Raw genomic sequence first — 18364 nt, 5'->3', positions numbered from 1 at the left:
TAAATAAACTAATTTTTAAGTTGGTTGATTTTAAGAAGGTCTATTTAACCCCCCTTTTTAGACTGTTACATTCTCATATTCTCGCCCAACACAGTTCAGGTGAACGAGGAAGGCCACCACGTCTAAAGTTGTTATGAATGACTAGTCGAGAATGTCGTTGTAAACGCTTCCATAAGGAATCACAGAGAGGAGAATGTTCACGATTCAATTATTTTTCCTTTCTCCCAAGGAAACCGATAAAACTACATGTGCACATGGACGAGTAGAGGAATCATTGAATACTAGGAGGCTTTGGCCTTTACACAACTTCAGATCTAGATTTCTATAGCTCGTCTCTGTGAATATTCTGAGGTATATCGAGTTACAGAAACTTCCGTCATCAATGAGGATCCCTGAGACAAAGTGATTAGCGATAGTAGTGGTAATGATCAACAGAAGCGCTAAATTAGGAGTTCCATCCACCTTCTCATGGTCTTGAAAGCCTAAGATTGATTTATCACTTTTTCGCTTCTCAAATATCGACCCTAATTTAAGAGAACCCTATGGTGAATATTCTTTATCAAATTTCCATCGATTGCATATATCATGAAGACTAAAGGTGGTCTTAAATTGGAGGATTGCTACGTATTTTTGGAAATGTGATCTAAAGCTACTTCCATCTTAGCATAGCCGTTAAATGAACGGGGTTTGAGTTAGAAGAGATTTGATTGAATCAAAAGAGACATGATTGTGAAAATTTGCGAGAATCAAAAGTTAAATGTGGCACCATTTTTGTGTTCGAGAATCAAAATTCTTGGTGTAGATTCTTGATACAGTTTAATAGATCTCCAATGCTATTGCGCAGAAGTGGACCAACAAAATTAGCATCCAATGCTCAAATCTATGAGTGAATAATAAAGGATGGAGTGAATTAAGATAAAAAATTGTATTTTAGACTGCACATTTGATGGCTTATATATGATAAATGACAATTGGATTTTTTTCGTATTTAACTTGTCACCGACCCAAAACAATTCTATATATATTAAAAAATATTTCTCATCTTTCAAACATTTCAACAAATGTTACATTTTTTTTATCTTGGATTCCTTGTAGTTTTGTTGTATCTCTTACATACTATTTTTTTTTTAAATCATGAAAATATTTATCAGAAGGATGATGTTCATTATCATATGATGGACAAGTTTATTATCTATGTTTTAAATGATTATTTTCTTTACACGCACCACCCCTTCACAACCCCAATAGAAGAAATTGTTTCTTCAATCATAACCATTATCATACTTTAAAATGTCCAATCCATGATCTAAGATCTAAAGAAATAAAATTCAACAATATTTTGCCACCAAAAGTCCATACTAAGCTGTCGAGAGACTATGCACTAAAATATATAAAGCCCTTTCTCTTTTCCTTTTGGAGCTTTCCTTAAGATCTTTTTAGATCAATTACATAACTCGTTCATGCATTGATGTTCCCCAATTGGGTGTAATTTCCATCATGCCCTAAGTATAAGCTACTAAATATTCTAGGAGACATCCCACACTCTTGTTTACAGAAAACTTCTCCCACTATGCTTTAGTAGTAGGCAACCCAATTGCATTTAAGATATAAAAACAAGTCATGTCTTGGGCTAACTTTTATTTATTTATAACTAAAATCTCTTTTATAATATGATAAAAAAAATTTTTTTTTTTGATAAATATGAGTTTAAGTTGGATATCAGTACTTTTAGTATGAATTTTTTTAAATTTTCAATTTATTCTAAAATATAAAATAATGTGATATTGAATTATTATGTTTGATTGATTAAGGGTATTAATACCCAACTAAATTCCAAGATACTAAAGTATTCACCTTATAATATACTCCCTCCTACTATGTCCACTATTTTTTTTATGTACCTAATAACTACATTAGTTATTGTTAAACACATAATTAGTAAATATAGCAAATTTAAATTATATATATATATATATATATATATATTCAAATAAATTAAATAAAATCATTTTTATTTTGAGTTGTTCATCACAATTGTGTCCCTAATATATTCATGCTATTGTAAGACCACTTACAATGGAGTATTAAAAAAATTTCAATAGTGCTTGTAATGACATGTTGAATGAAGAGTTGTAAATAATGTGGATTAATTGGTGTTGAAAATATTCAACACGCTGAATGAGGAGGGAGTGGGGGTTACTATAATACTTTGCAAAATATTATTAGTTGTTGTGATTGTTTAGATTTTTATCTCACCTTAATTATTTGAAATTAATTATTTTATAGTAAATCAATTTTTTATTTATTTTATTCTCACCAAAATTCATAATTTTTTTTCTAAGACTCGCTTCATTAGATTTGGACACAGAAAAAAATCACAATTTTTCTCTTTAATTTTTGTATTGAGCCTCTGATAAACTCTTGTTTCTAGCTCTAACCAGAAATATAAAATTCAAATAAATTATTAAATTAGAAAAAAATTAAAATTAATTATTTAACTCTTAATTATTTTAATTTAATTTTAATCAATAATTACTATTAATATATAATCACAAAATTAAAAATAAAAAAGAAAATAAAAATATAAAATAAAAATGACGGGTAGAGTGTTGAATTTTATTAAATAAAACTATTGTATGTGTAAAAGTTGAATAAATGTCGAATTATTAGGTAAAACAGAGAAAAGATGATATGGAGTATATAAAGTGAAAAATGAGAGTGTTGAATCCATTAACCATTGTACATAGTCTAATATCAACATTTTAATTTTGTACACCTGTCGATGAATGAAAGATTAGTAATTTCTTATCATATTAGTGACTCTTAGAATTTTCTTTTACAAAATTTTAGAGTTTTAATGAATTTTTTTCCCAAAAATGAGGATGGTAACATTTGCTTCGAAAATGAAATTAAAATCATAGTTACTACATTTTTGTTAAGGAAATTTGATGGATTTTGTGGAAAAGATACCATACCATCAATATATACCTCTTGTATCGTTTACTTGTAACATGGCGGTTTCATTCATAGATTGTTTCCATAACTCTCATCACAAGCATAAAAAAAAAAGTTACTAATCATATGGAACTCTCTCGATCTTAGTTGCATTAACATTGTTGTGGAGTCCGAGAAAGTCGGATCCACTAACAATATTAATGCTTCAGAATCACAAGAGATAGATGTTACATTTCAATCCAAAACTTTAAGATGTTAGATAAATGAATCATCTTTCTTATAAATCTAACATTTCACTCATTCATAGGCAATATATGACTTTAACTAATTAAATTTGCATCCAACATTTTCCCCTCAAGTGTGAGTCCTCCACATTCTATAACATGATCCAACACCGGATCCAGCTCCTGATGCTTATGATTGGGAATATGTCGGATCAGCCTACAAGGGCATATACCTAGCCTATTTAAGTTCAGGTCAGATCATACCTATTTGATAAAAAGGTCAGACTTAGGCTTTTTTAAAGGAAATTTCTTTGGCCACCTCCCAACTTTCTAGCCCACCTCTGGTGAAAAACCCAAACTACCCCTGACTTCGGAAATGCATCTCCGAAATGCAAGGAAAAGGTGTTTTCGGAGATGCATCTCCGAAAGCGCCTTTTTTTTTGAAAAAATTGTCTTATTTCGGAAGTTCATTTCCGAAATACTGCGCGTTTTGCAGATTAAGCAAAACAGCCCCCTCCCCCATTCATTTACCCTAATCTTCTTCCAAAATCATCCTCTTTCAAAATTTCTGCAACAAGCAAGTGTGAAGTCAAATAGATTGCACAAGTCTTCTTCCAATCTCAACCTAAATAATCTCAAACACTAATTGGTAAGTTTAGCATTTTATTTCAATTTTTAGATCCATTTGAATAAACTCTATTAGGGTGTTTAGAAATTGAAAAATATACATTAAGATAGGTTGGTACTGATATTAGGTTGTTTAGTAGGCATAAAAGTAGTTTTGAAGTTTGATTTTGGGGTCTGCCATTGGAGGTTGCAGAGAAGTTCTGCGCAGGGGTGTTTCGGAAGTTCATTTCCGAAAACACCTCCATCCCAGTTTTCGGAAATGTACTTCCGAACTGTATCAGAAGTGCAATTTTTTTTGTTTTTTCTTTTGTCTCGCATATTAATCGATTTCAATTGTTTACAGGAACATGTCAGGCAACCAACCAGCATGCATCAGACAGGGTAGAGAGTCCCAGACTGCGTTGGCTAGACGCGAGCGGGCGGCGACGCAGCTGGCGTCGACCTAGGGACGGGGGCAGGGCCGGGGACGCCGTGTGCAAGTTCCCGTGGACGTGGGAGAGGGTACCTCTTCATCTGGATCTAGGAGTCGGCTGGCTCGGGTATCTTCTTCCCGCCAGCGAGAGGAGGAGGAGCAGGAGGAGGAGGTGGCAGTGGCATACCACGAGCCGGGGGGGTACCGGATGTTGACCCTCCATCCGGGGAGGAGGATGAGCAGGAGGACAGCTACCCGGGAGGGCCCTATGACACTTTCGTGCTGATATCCTACCGCGATCACGTCACTCGGCGTATCTGGGAGGGCGAGGTATTTTTTTTAATTTAACCGTTTATAATTTAGACGTTTATTCGATATTTTCTTAACGGTCTATTTAACATATGCTTTTATTTGTTTTTTTTGTAACAGGAGAGAGATCCTTTGAAAATGGTGAACCATGCCCGGAAGATTTTCAGTCTGTTTAAACCAGCAGCTGAGTGGTTTAACGACGCGGTGCGAGGTTCAGGGCTTAGCGGGCTCTGCATGACGGGGTACACCACCATCAGCCACGGCATGCAGGGGGCTTTTGTGGAGCGCTGGCACAAGGAGACGTCTTCTTTCCACTTGCCGGTTAGGGAGATGACGATCACCTTGCATGACGTGCAGTGTCTTCTCCACCTGCCGATCAGGGGTCCGCTATTGGCCCACACCCGGATCCAGAGGGTCGAAGCCAGCCAGTGGATGGCGCTCTATTTGGGCATGGAGCCCGAAGCTGCTGACTATGACTGCATCACGACATCTGGGCCTCATATCCGGTTCACCACACTGAGCGCTTATTTCGAGCACCACTTGGACGCGGCAGCCGAGGCTGAGGAGGCGGGTGACGATCTATTCACACAGTATCACCGCGGCTGCGCTCTCCGGTGCTGGTACATGCATGTGGTAGGCGCTGCATGCTTTGTGGACAAGAGTGCAAGGTACGTCGACGTGACCTACCTCCGCTACTTCATGGACCTGGATACCGTTCACCAGTGGAACTGGGGGGCAGCTACTCTGGCATACCTCTACCAGAAGCTGAATGAGGCCTCCAACTGGAGGACGAGGCAGTTGGTTGGATCCTGCACACTACTCCCTGAGCGGTGCATGCGGCAGTTCGGATTCGTGCAGATGATACCCAGGTCACGCTTCGAGGCTGCTCCCGACACAGTGACCAGAGTGCAGCTCACTGCCATGTGGGACGATTGGGAGCATCATGTGATACCGGAGGAGTACCGTCTCATGCGGGTCACCCAGGACTGGCACAGTGTGGAGGGGTACGTCACATGGTTCTACCGGGTGTCTCATCCTCTGCTGACACCCGGCGCTCCTAGGCCAGCACACGAGGAGATCCTGGAGAACCAGCAGGCCGATGATGACCACGCCATTGATCTCCTGCCGATTTGCCAGCGGATAGAGATGCTTGGGCGGGACGCGTTGGATCGAGGTGTCGTTCATCAGGGCGGTCCAGAGGTAGTCGATGGAGATGATCGTCACTGATGCGGGCCGTGCGGCGGCATACAGGCGGCAGAGGAGGGCCCAGGGTGAGAGGGTTAGGCACACCCAGGAGTGGTCGGGTTTATTTATTTTTTGTTTTCGAATTGTATCTTTAGCACACTATTTTTATTTGGATTTGGATCGGCTTGTATATATTACTTTTTTTTATCATATTAGTTTTTTCTGTTTATATGTCATTTATTTTATTTCCCGGTTTCCTTTAATTAAAAATACGAGACTGTGAAAAACATTAAAAAAAACCAGTTTCTGCATAATTCGGAAGTTCATTTCCGAAACCCCCCAAAATCTGAACAAAGGTGTTTTCGGAAGTTCATCTCCGAAAACACCCCCCATGAAGTGTTTTCGGAGATGCACTTCCGAATTGTGGAAATATTTTTTTAAAAAAAGTGCTTCGGAAGTTCATTTCCGAAGCAGGGGTAATTTGGGTTTTTCGCTGGGGGTGACCCCCATAGGGAGGTGGCTAAAGAAAAAACCTTTTTAAAAGCTTATTTAATTAAATAGGCCAGACTTAAGGTATTAAAAAAGCATATGAATCTCTATAGGTCAGCCTATATTTTCATATATATTAAAAATATGCTAAATATGTTGGCTTATATGTGCATATATTACAAAAAAGGATAAATAGACTGACATATATATGCATATATATTAGAATAAATGCAAAATAGGTCGGCCTATATATTCATATATAGGGCGACCTATAAGGCTTCTTAAGTAATATGGATTAATTGAAAACCTTAATGAGAAACAAGCTTTTAAACAAGCTTTCAGGCTAGGACAGACTTTTAAAAAGATCAAGTCAGACCAAAAAAAGAGAGTCTATAATAGGTCATAGGCCAGACTCAGGTCTTTTAAGTTTATCGTAGGCCAGACTCAAGTCTTCAAAAGTCTAGCCTAGTCTATTTTCGCCCCTACTGATTCCCACAAAGTCGAACTAGACTTTGAAACCACTATTGGGGAGTCTAGGGAAGTCGGGAGCACTAACGAGACCAATGATCTAGGATCACAAGAGAAGGAGACATCACATCTCAACACAAAACCTTAAGGTGTTAGGTAAATGAATCATATTTCACCCATTCGTAGATAATATGAGATTTTAACCACTCACACTTGCACCAAACAATCATAAATATTGATGGAAGTTGTCTTAAGATCATCACCTAAAAACATGTTATGATTGGATCATCCGAAACTTCTCTGATGCCTAGGAGAGATTTTGATTACATTTTAAACTCTTTAGACATATCTTTCAAACAGAACTTTATGTCATCCATATGAGTTTTCAATCCCAAAAAATATGAGATCTTCTACTATATAAACTCATCTCTTTATATCATCCTTTAAGTACCACAAATATATTACATGAGAATGATCTTTTAAGTTAGTATATCTAATGTGAGTATGAGTTTCATATTATATGAAAAAATAGATGTTAAACACTATAGGGGAGAGGATTCATATTAAGATTTTGGATTAAAATATGATCTTGAATCTATTTTATGTGATTGTTTAAGTCCATTGTAATGATCTTCAAACTCACTCATGATCAACATTCAGAATCACAAACTCAACGAAGGCCATCAATATATTGATTTCATGATCAAATTTAAAGCATTTTCTAACGATTCGCACTTCTTCTCCTTAGGCTATGTTTGGGAGTTTGGAGGGGAGGGGAAGGCTTCCGAAAAAGAATTTTTAAAAAAATATAGAGAAATATTTGACATTTTTTGAAAAAATGATTTTGTTTAGAATGATAAAAGAGTCATAATCATTACAAAATTTTTAATTTTCAAAATAGTATAACAACCTAAAAGATATTTGGAAAATTTATATAAGCCCTTCAAAACCCTCCAAAACCCTCCTTCAATACAATTTTTGAGTTCCCCCATTTTATGGGGTTTTTGGTGTTATGAATAAAACCAAACCCTCCAAAACCCTCCTATTCAAAATCCTTTTATTCTTTTCACCCAATTCTTCTTATTTTTTAAAGCTCTCCCCTCCCCTTCCCTCCAAACTTCCAAACATAGTTTTAAAGAACTTATACGACACTACATAATGATATTTGAAATCATTGATTGATTATTATGTTTATGTAGGTAATGTTTGATTGTCGATATGTTACAAGGGTCCCACTTTCTTTCCTTTCAAATTCATCTTCCCAAGATACACTAAAAGGCAATTAGCACTTTCAGATTGGTATCAGAGAGTGGAAGACTTACTCGTACATACCTACTCCATTTATGCTTTGATTATTTGTGTCTAAACTCTAAACAATCACAAATTGCATGAATCAACAAAGAAAAACGAACCCCAAATTAAAATCATTTTGACATATACACAAAAGACTATGCAACATTTAATTATTTTAAAAATAGATATTATTATTTAATTATTTTTTTCTTCTATTTGAAAAGATCTGAGAATGGGGTGCTCTTGTGTATGATTGGTCCATCTTGATTCCGACACATGATAACTAATTCTCACTCACTTTTTTCTTTAGTTTGTTTCTCACATGGCAAGTTGCAATGAGCCCTTGACATTAAAGCGAAACCAATTTTGTCTTTAATTAGAAAATGAGGGGCTATGAGGTGGTTTTTTGTTTTAGTGTCTCACATAATGGACCTTGTAGTTGTATGTATCTATGGATATAATATCTAGAACAACTTTTTTCAACACCATGCTTCACTATGTAATTTTCATTTGTAGGATATTCTATAATGTATTTTCTTTGCTTCCTGATTACTTCTATCTAGTTAATTAGGTAGAACATATATTAAAAATAAGTTACTAGTTTAGTAGAAAGTAATAGAAGGTATAACTCTAAAAGACCGACTTGCTACACCCCTCAATGCGCAAAAGCAAAAATATTTCAAATCTTTCCTTTACACACTTGTTTATATTACACGTGAAGAAGAATTTTCAACCCTTCTTCGAAAGGTGGAAATTAATGAAGACATACATGTTGTCAAGATTTGTCACAATAAATCTATCATTTTTCATCTTTTAATAGTAACAAATTCGTGTATACGCATCGATTCTGGTTTGATATCTACATTTATTTACATAATATATTTATTTTAAATTAAAAACAAAATTTGAATTAAAATTTTTAGATCATAAATATTATTTTTCATATATAAAAATATTAAATTAATAATAATTTTTTTTCTCGTATATAAATATTATTTATATTTAGGTATCATTTAGAAAAATATATAGATTAATAGTATATTTCGTATATAAAAATATTTAAATTAATAATAAATTTTTTTCCCCTATACCATTTTTTAATACAAATTTTTTGGATCACAAATACCATTTTTCATATATAAAAATATTTAGATCATTAATAGATTTTTCCCATAAACAAATATTATTTATTAGGTATCGTTGACAAAAATATCTGAATCAATTATAAATTTTCGTATATAAAAATATTTAGATCAATAATATATTTTTTAAATAAAATTTATTTGGATCATAAATACAATTTTTCATAGATAAAAATATTTAGATCATTAATAGATTTTTCTTATATACAAATATTATTTTTGTTTAGGTATCATTTACATAAAAATATTTAGATCAATAATAGTTTTTTTTCGTATACCTTTTTTGAATAAAAATGTTTTGGATCATAAATACTATTTTTCGCATATAAAAATATTTAGATCCATGATATATTTTTTCCCGTTTTGTTTGGGTATCATTTACAAAAATATCAAAATCAATAGAGTTTGATACTAATAGATTTTGACTATAAATAATAGTAGTATGTTACAATTGAATAAGTAATACACTTTTTCCCGTATATATATATATATATATATATATATATATATATATATATATATATATATATATATATATATATATATATATATATATATATATATATATATATATATATATCTTACTTACATTGATAACATATATTTGTGAAATGACATCAATAACAAATAATTTTCTAATATTTAATTTTGCAAACATTATTTTAATTGTATAAACTTCATGGATGACATATATTAATATAATAATATTTTAAATCATATAAATTAAAGTTAATGATAAGTGACACACATTTTTGTTATTTATCCAATAACATACTTTTACAAATATATTTTTAAATTTATTTTAATTAAAATATTTTTTTAAAAAACTAAAATTATTATTATTATTTAAAAAAATATTATATCTTAAAATAAAAATTAAATACTATTTTAAATGTCTATTAACAATCATTTAAAATAATCATAATAATTTTTTTATTAAAAAATAATTTATTAGAATATTTTGATTAATAATTTATTAGAAATAATAATAATAATAATAATAATAATAATAATAATAATAATAATAATAGTAAAATAATAAAAAGTTAAAAGTGAAAGGTGAAAAATAAAAAGTAAAAAGTGAATTGGAAAGTGAAAAATGAGTTTGAAAAAATCAACAAAAGACATTTTTTCTCTCAAATTATTAATTTACACTAAGATAAAAAAAAAAATTATAATTTACAGAACAACAATTTTTCTTATATTATAGATTTGCAAACGACTCTTTCTTATTATTCAAGTTCAATAAGCACACGAGATTAGAACCATACAAGAAACATTATTGAGACTTATGAAGGACAAACAATTGATTTTCAAAAATCGGAGCTCTTTTGAAGTCGTAATCTTTTACAAATTATTAGATTTTTTTTGTTGGTGTTCTTGGTGTCTAGGTTGTTCTTGGAACATGTAAGAATTTAAGGCTTCCATTTATGCTTGACAAGAGTAAGAGGACAATTTTCATAAGAAAAAGTTAAATCTAGGATTTGAAAGAAAATTAACTCGTACAACAATCTACATGAGTATATTTTTTTTTATCGTTCTCTAATTGATGAAAATGAAAAAAAAATGACGAACTTATTATGGTGGAGGAAAATCAAACACTCACATAAGAGGAATCCATTGGTTGTCTTGTGATAATGTGGTGATGCACAAAAATAACAGATGTATGAGCTATAAAAATCTTATTGCTTTCAATATTTCTTTAATTCATAAATATGGGTGATGTATTCTCACTTATATGTAAAGTCTTGTACTTAGACTTTTCAAGACATGATATTTTGAATTTATCTCACTTATATGTAAAGTCTTGTACTTAGACTTTTCAAGACATGATATTTTGAATTTATCCAAATTTTTGGAAATTTCTCTATAGACCTCCCAACCTTCTAGTCCACCTCTGGTGAAAAACCCAAATTACCCCTGACTTCGGAAGTTCATTTCCAAAATGCAAGAAAAATGCGTTTTCGGAGATGCATCTCCGAAAGCGCCTTTTTTTTTTTGAAAAAATTGTCTTATTTCGGAAGTTCATTTCCGAAAACAGCATTTCGGAAGTGAACTTCCGAAATACTGCGCGTTCTGCAGATTTAACAAAACGCTCCCCCTCCCCCATTCATTTACCCTAACTCAAATCAAAACACAACCCCTCTTTAAATTTTCTGCCAAAATCAAGTGTAAGATCAAAGAGCATTCCCAAGTCTTCTTCCAAACTCATCATCAAACACTAATTGGTAAGTTCTACATTGTTTTTTCAAGTTTTAGATCTATTTGAATAAACTCTAATAGGGTGTTTAGAAACTGAAAAAATCACATTAAGATAGGTTAGTACTGATATTAGGATGTTTAGTAGGCATAAAAGTAGTTTTGGTTTAGGTTTTTTGGGTCTGCCATTGGAGGCTGTATTGAAGGTCTGCGCAGGGGTGTTTCGGAAGTTCATTTCCGAAAACACCTCCATCCCAGTTTTCGGAAATGAACTTCCGAACTGTACCAGAAGTTCATTTTTTTTTGTTTTTTCATTTGCCTTGCATATTAATCGATTTCGATTGTTTACAGGAACATGTCTGGCAACCAACCAGCACGCATCAGACAGGGGAGAGAGTCCCAGACTGCGTCGACTAGACGCGAGCGGGCGGCGGCGCAGCTGGCGTCGACCCAGGGACGGGGGCGCCGTGTGCGAGTTCCCGTGGACGTGGGAGAGGGTACATCTACTTCAGGATCTAGGAGTCGGCTGACTCGGGCATCTTCTTCCCGCCAGCGAGAGGAGGAGGAGGAGGAGGAGGAGGTGGTGGCGGCAGTGACTTACCACGAGCCGGAGGGGGTACCGGAAGTTGACCCTCCAGCCGGGGAGGAGGATGAGCAGGAGGACGACTATCCGGGAGGGCCCTTTGACACCTCTGTGCTGATTCACTACCACGATCACGTCGCTCGGCGGATCTGGGAGGGAGAGGTATTTTTTTTAATTTAACCGTTTAATTGTCACCATGTTTTATAGTTTAACCGTTTATTTGTCGCTTATTTAATATATGTCGCTTATTTAATATATGTCGTTTATTTGTTTTTTTTTTCAACAGGAGCGAGAGCCGTTGAAAATGGTGAATCACGCTCGGAAGATATTTAGTCTGTTGAAACCAACAGCTGAGTGGTTTAACGACCATGTGCGAGGTTCAGGGCTTTGCGGGCTCTGCATGACGGGTTACACCACCATCAGCACCGGCATGCAGGGGGCATTTGTGGAGAGCTGGCACAAGGAGACGTCCTCTTTCCACCTGCCGGTTGGGGAGATGACGATCACCTTGCACGATGTGCAGTGTCTTCTCCACCTGCCTATTAGGGGGCCACTGTTGCACCACTCCCTGATCCAGAGGGTCGAGGCCATTGAGTGGATGACGCTCTATTTGGGCATGGAGCACGAGGTTGCTCACTTTGAGTGCGTCACGACATCTGGGCCTCATGTCCGGTTCACCACAGTGAGCACTTATTTTGAGCACCACCTGGACGCGGCTGCCGAGGCTGAGGGTGAGGGTGACGAGCTATTCACAAAGTATCACCGCGGCTGCGCTCTCCGGTGCTGATACATGCATGTGGTAGGCGCTGCATGCTTTGTGGATAAGAGTGCCAGATACGTCGACGTGACCTACCTCCGCTACTTCATGGACCTGGATACCGTTCACCAGTGGAACTGGGGGGCAGCTACTCTGGCATATCTCTACCAGAAGCTGAATGAGGCCTCCAACTAGAGGACGAGGCAGTTGGTCGGATCCTGCACACTGCTTACGGTACGTTTTATTTTAATACATTATCGTATTTATTTATTTATTTATTTATGTTTCGTATTTATTTTTAATACATTATCGTGTTTCTGTTTCAGAGCTGGATCATCTCCTACTTCTCCCGCATCCACGGCTTTCACATCGATCCTGCGTACGTGGGCGCCATTCCCAGGGCCGCCAGATACGCTCTCCAGAGGGGGAACGATGCGGTGGGACCATACTGTCTGTACTTGGACCGCAGATGCACGACGACGTCACCTGGAGGCCGTTCGTCGACTACGCTCAGATTGTCCCCTTTGACGGCATTGCTCTATATTCAGGCTGGTTGGCATGCGGGATCGGCATCATGGTCTGGTATCTCCCTGAGCGGTGCATGCGTCAGTTCGGATTCGTGCAACGGATACCCAGGTCACCCTTTGAGGCAGCTCCCGACACAGTGACCCGAGTGCAGCTCACTGCCATATGGGAGGACTGGCAGCATCATGTGGTACCGCAGGAGTACCGTCTCACTCGGGTCACACAGGACTGGCACAGTGAGGAGGGGTACGTCACATGGTTCTACCGGGTGTCCCATCCTCTGCTGAGACCCGACGTTCCCGGCGCTCCTAGGCCAGCACATGAGGAGATCCTGGAGAACCAGCAGGCCGAGGATGACCACGCCATTGATCTCCTGCCGATCTGCCAGCGGATAGAGATGCTTGGGCGGGACGCGTTGGATCGAGGTGTCGTTCAACAGGGCGGTCCAGATGCAGTCGCCGTGATGGAGATGATCGTCACTGATGCGGGCCGTGCGGCGGGGTACAGGCGGCAGAGGAGGGCCCAGGGTGAGAGGGTTAGGCACACCCAGTAGTGGTCGGGTTTATTTATTTTTTGTTTTTGGATTGTATCTTTAGCACACTATTTTTATTTGTTTCGGTTTGTATATATTATTTTCATCGGATTAGTATTTTTTTTGTTTATTTATCATATTAGTATTTTCAGTTTATCTATTGCTTATTTTATTTGGCGTTTACGTTTAATTAAAATGCGAGACTGTTTTAGATAAAACATAAAAAAAAACACAGTTTCTGCATAATTCGGAAATGAACTTCCGAATTCACCCCCCATGAGGTGTTTTCGGAAGTTCATCTCCGAAGACACCCCCCATGAGGTGTTTTCGGAGATGCACTTCCGAATTATGGAAATTTTTTTAAAAAAAAAGCGCTTCGGAAGTTCATTTTCGAAGCAGGGGTATTTTGGGATTTTCGCTGGGGGTGACCCCCATAGGGAGGTGGCTAAAGAAATTTTCAAATTTTTTTCATAAAAATCATGTAATGAAGACTATCATCACAACTCCAAACTTAATATTTTGTTTGTCCTCAAATAACTTCTCTGTACATTGAACATTTCGCCCGAATTTAAAATACGTACCCTTATTAATGATTATCACTTTTATGTCTTCTAATCAACACTTTTGTTCCCTACTTCAATCCAATTATCTCAAAAAAAATTTTTTTTTGATATATATACAAGTACTCAACTTGTCTCTCATCTCACATATATGCACTCAATTTGATAGGATAATCACTCAATCATCATACAAAAGCATTTAATAATGAATTTAAAAAATTTCTAATCAAATAAATCAAAGTCATATTTAAACAAACACTTTTGAGGTCTTTTAAAGTTTGTAGCGTGACTTATGTCAAGGTAGGATAGTTTATGATAGTAGGCTTAAATCTTTGGATTTAGGTACCTAATTTTCTCGATGTAATCTAATTCCTTCCATATCACTTTTTTGCAATTCACTTGGTATTAGAGAGTTGCATCTTGTTGGTCCTATTTTTCACATTTTTTTAAGAAGCTATTTTAACCTTTTTTTTTCTTTCTTTTCTTTTGATTAATTTCTTTAGAACCCAATTCCCAAACTTATTCATTACTAATTTCTTAGAGAAACCTCAAACTAATTCTTTTGCATCAGACAAGTAAAACAATTAATTCTACCTAACTCTAAAGAGTGTGGAAATAATTTATCTTTCCGGTCAAGTGGCTATATAATAAGGCTTTGTCACCAAAAGAATGGTTTAGGTTCAAAGTAGTGAAACGGGGTGGCTTAAAAAGACTCAGAGTTTTCACAAACAACTTCCTCAATGTGTATTTATCAGACCAATAGACTCAAAATTAGAAATAGTGCAATTATAGAAAATAACTAATGTATGGATACTCTCACAAGAAGGAAAAGTAAATAGTGTAAATATTTGGCTCAAACCTTACTAGCTGAGGTATCTAGAGAAATTCAGTGTTGATTTCTTTCATTATTTCTTTCTCTGGTGAATTTTTCTTTTCTTTATCATACTGAAACTAGTAAGTAGCAAATTAAAACTGAAAGAAACAACAGAAGCAAACAAGTTCATTAATTTCGAACAAAGAAATGTACAAGGGGAGGAGCTTCTAAAGATCTAGCTAGTACTCTTCTTTGGATCATAGTACAAAAGGGAAATTTTAAATAAAAAAATGAAAACTCCTAAGTCACATGTTGCCAAAGTTGAATTAGTTGTTTAGATCCTAAATATCGTCCTGAAATTGCAGATTTTGTCTGACTCAAATGTTCCTCATTTCAGATCTCATATTCTCTAAGGCTTGATTTTTCTCGGGGAAATAGGTCTCGATAACTGCAGATGCAGTAAATTTCTCCCGTAAGTTCTGGACCGGCATATGATCTGTTTGCTCCTCATAGAGGTCTGATATTTTTGTCTGAATCTGGGATGATTAGCATACAAGTTGGGTAAGAATTCATTTGCCCGACTCGTCGTGCATATTGCGTACTCCTCAAGTATTTACAAGCGGTCAGGTTCTTGCTGTTAATGCATGACTCCTTTTGGTTGGTTGATTTCAGGATAATACTCTTGTTCTAGATCTTCATTGTCACATCATTAGGTTGAGCATGCACTCCAGCTAACCTGCATAATTAATTAATAATATACAAATGTTCACAAGTTTTTTGCGGAGTGTCATCCATGTACTTGATGTTTTCCACAATCAACAATTCAACATTAATCGGTTCACGGTTCAAAGTTGTCATCAGAGCATTGCATATCTTCATTATGAACTCAGTTTGGTTAGAATCAACCTCTAATTTTTGAACAACAAAGGATGCCCAAGCTCTAGGTATTGGGTACAAATCTCCCAACGTAACCTCGATATTTTGTCATTAATAGTAACCCATTGAAACCCAAGGTGACAGAATTCTCCCAACATTGTCTTCCCCATTCTCTAGCTTAAAGTTGGTACCTAGGAGGAGGTTGAAGTTGAATAAGATAATTAATTATAGCATATCTATCGTTATTGCTCTTACCTGTCACATATGATATGTATTCATTGAATGGACAATAAGCGGAATTGGCATAAAACTCGAGTCTAATATATTGGTTGGCTTCTTGGACCAATCTATTGAATTAGGTCCCCTCTATTTCTTCTAATACAACAACCAACTCCTCATATCCTTTCAAGTTGTTAAATTCAAAGTTTCCCTCCATTACCACATTGTAGTTTTTGACTCTGAGATATTTTTCTTGGTCCTTTTCAGAAGCAAAAACATATGTTGGAAAGGCTGAGACGTTAGGTGTAGGTGGATTGGATGATGAAATGGTTTGAGTAAGTCAGATTCTTTTGGGTTCCATCTGCATAAGATCACACAACAACAAAAATAAAATTATTGCAAGGAAATTAGTAGAAATTGAGTATAAGATATTAGAAAATAGAAGGTGTACGGATGAAATTGTCAAAAGTGGCAATTTATTAGTTCTAATTGCGCCCATCGCGCGCGCGTGTTGTATGTCATCGCGATGCGATGGCCAACTGTAGGCCCTAATGGTCAGGACAATGTCTCTTTCTCAACGTCTACATCGTCCCCGCGTTATGATGCATCACTGTGTAGTGCAATTCATTGTGGCCACAACACACACATGTTGATTCCAGTAGCCAACTTGTCATATACTTTTTCTTCTTTTCTCTTTTCACTTTTAGCAATCATTTCCAACGAGACTTATACATCGCAACTTCTTGTTCTACCTAAAAAGATTTCTTACCATCTTTTTTCCATGGAGCTTTTTCAGTTTTTCTTTCACATAACTAACCTAGTAACACTGAGGAATTTCCTTGTGGGGCTTTAGTGCTTCAAACAAATTGAAGACAACTTTTTCTTTGTTAAATCTTAGTTTCAATTGTCCCAGTACAACATCTATGAGAGATTTACTTGTTGCCAAGAATTGCCTTCCTAACATTAATGATATTTCAAAATATTTAGACGTGTCAAGAATTACGAAATCATCTAGAAACAATAGCCCATCAACGCTAATAAGGACATCTTCAAGCACTCCATATGGATATGTAATCAAGCGATCAACTAGTGCCAAGATCATATTTGTTTGCTTTGGTTCACCACACTTCAACTCTCTCATCATGGATAACGACATTAGATTGATGCTAGCTCCTAAATTACATAATGCGTGATTAATGGTTAGCGAACCGATGGAACACGAAATAATAAAACTACTTGGAACAGTGAGTTTTTGTGGAAGCTTCCTCGGGATGATAGCATAACACTCTTCCGCCAAAGCGATGTTTTCATCAAGTTTCAACTTTCCCTTTCTCGATAATATCTCTTTCATGAACTTCACATAAATAGGCATTTGTTCAAGGGCTTCACAAAATGGAATATTGACTTATATATAATTCAACATCTCCATAAACTTTTTAAACTGATTCACTTTCTTTTCCTTTTTAGGCGTTTTTTTTAGAATTGGATAAGGTGGTTTGATGTAGTCGGGTAGCCCAGGGTTTTATTCATTCAAGATATGTTTCTTTGTTCTTATGAAAGGTGAATTCTTATCAATGAATTGTTTGAGGGTATACCCTTTAACTTCATCCTTGCTCTCATGCTCACTTTTTTCTCCCTCGGAATTTTTCTCAACTTCCTTCTCAACTACCATTTCTTTTCCTTTCTTGTTCTCAACTTCACTCGATTCTTTCTTCTCCTGACTGATGATTGGTTTAGAAGGAACCACTATATTTCTCAACTAGATGGCCTTGAACATTTCATTTTTTGGGTTATCTACAATATTACCTATAAATCCCCACTTGAACTAACTTGAGATGCCATTTATCGAGACAATTGACCGATTTGTATTTAATGGTTAAAAATAATAAGTAATAATAACTATTCTTGGAGTGAAAAGAATGTGTGTGTCTGTATATATATATATATATGGGTCATGCTAACGTGTGCCCTAAGGGCACGTGTTAAGGATATTATAATTAGAAAAAGTTAAATGTAATTAAATGCAATAGAGTCATATTTAAAGTTTCAATATATTGAATGCACGCGTTCCAAGAAAATATTTCTATAAATATCTCATTAACTTGTGCCATTGGGGCTTGGGTGACATGTTAGTTTTTCCATATATATATATATATATATATATATATATATATATATATATATATATATATATA

At 35.6% G+C, this 18364-nt stretch overlaps 1 protein-coding gene across 1 annotated transcript; it reads right to left on the bottom strand.

Moving 5' to 3' along the window:
• Positions 1-16986: 16986 nt before the first annotated feature.
• LOC131650642 (uncharacterized) lies at positions 16987-17541 on the bottom strand. Its single transcript, XM_058920347.1, has one exon. It carries the CDS (start codon positions 17539-17541, stop codon positions 16987-16989), a length of 555 nt encoding a protein of 184 aa, XP_058776330.1.
• Positions 17542-18364: the final 823 nt, after the last annotated feature.

Source organism: Vicia villosa, linkage group LG2, assembly GCF_029867415.1.
Source record: "Vicia villosa cultivar HV-30 ecotype Madison, WI linkage group LG2, Vvil1.0, whole genome shotgun sequence".
Classification (NCBI taxonomy): domain Eukaryota; kingdom Viridiplantae; phylum Streptophyta; class Magnoliopsida; order Fabales; family Fabaceae; genus Vicia; species Vicia villosa.
Note: the sequence above shows the minus strand (reverse complement) of the source record. Positions and strands in the feature narration are given on the sequence as shown.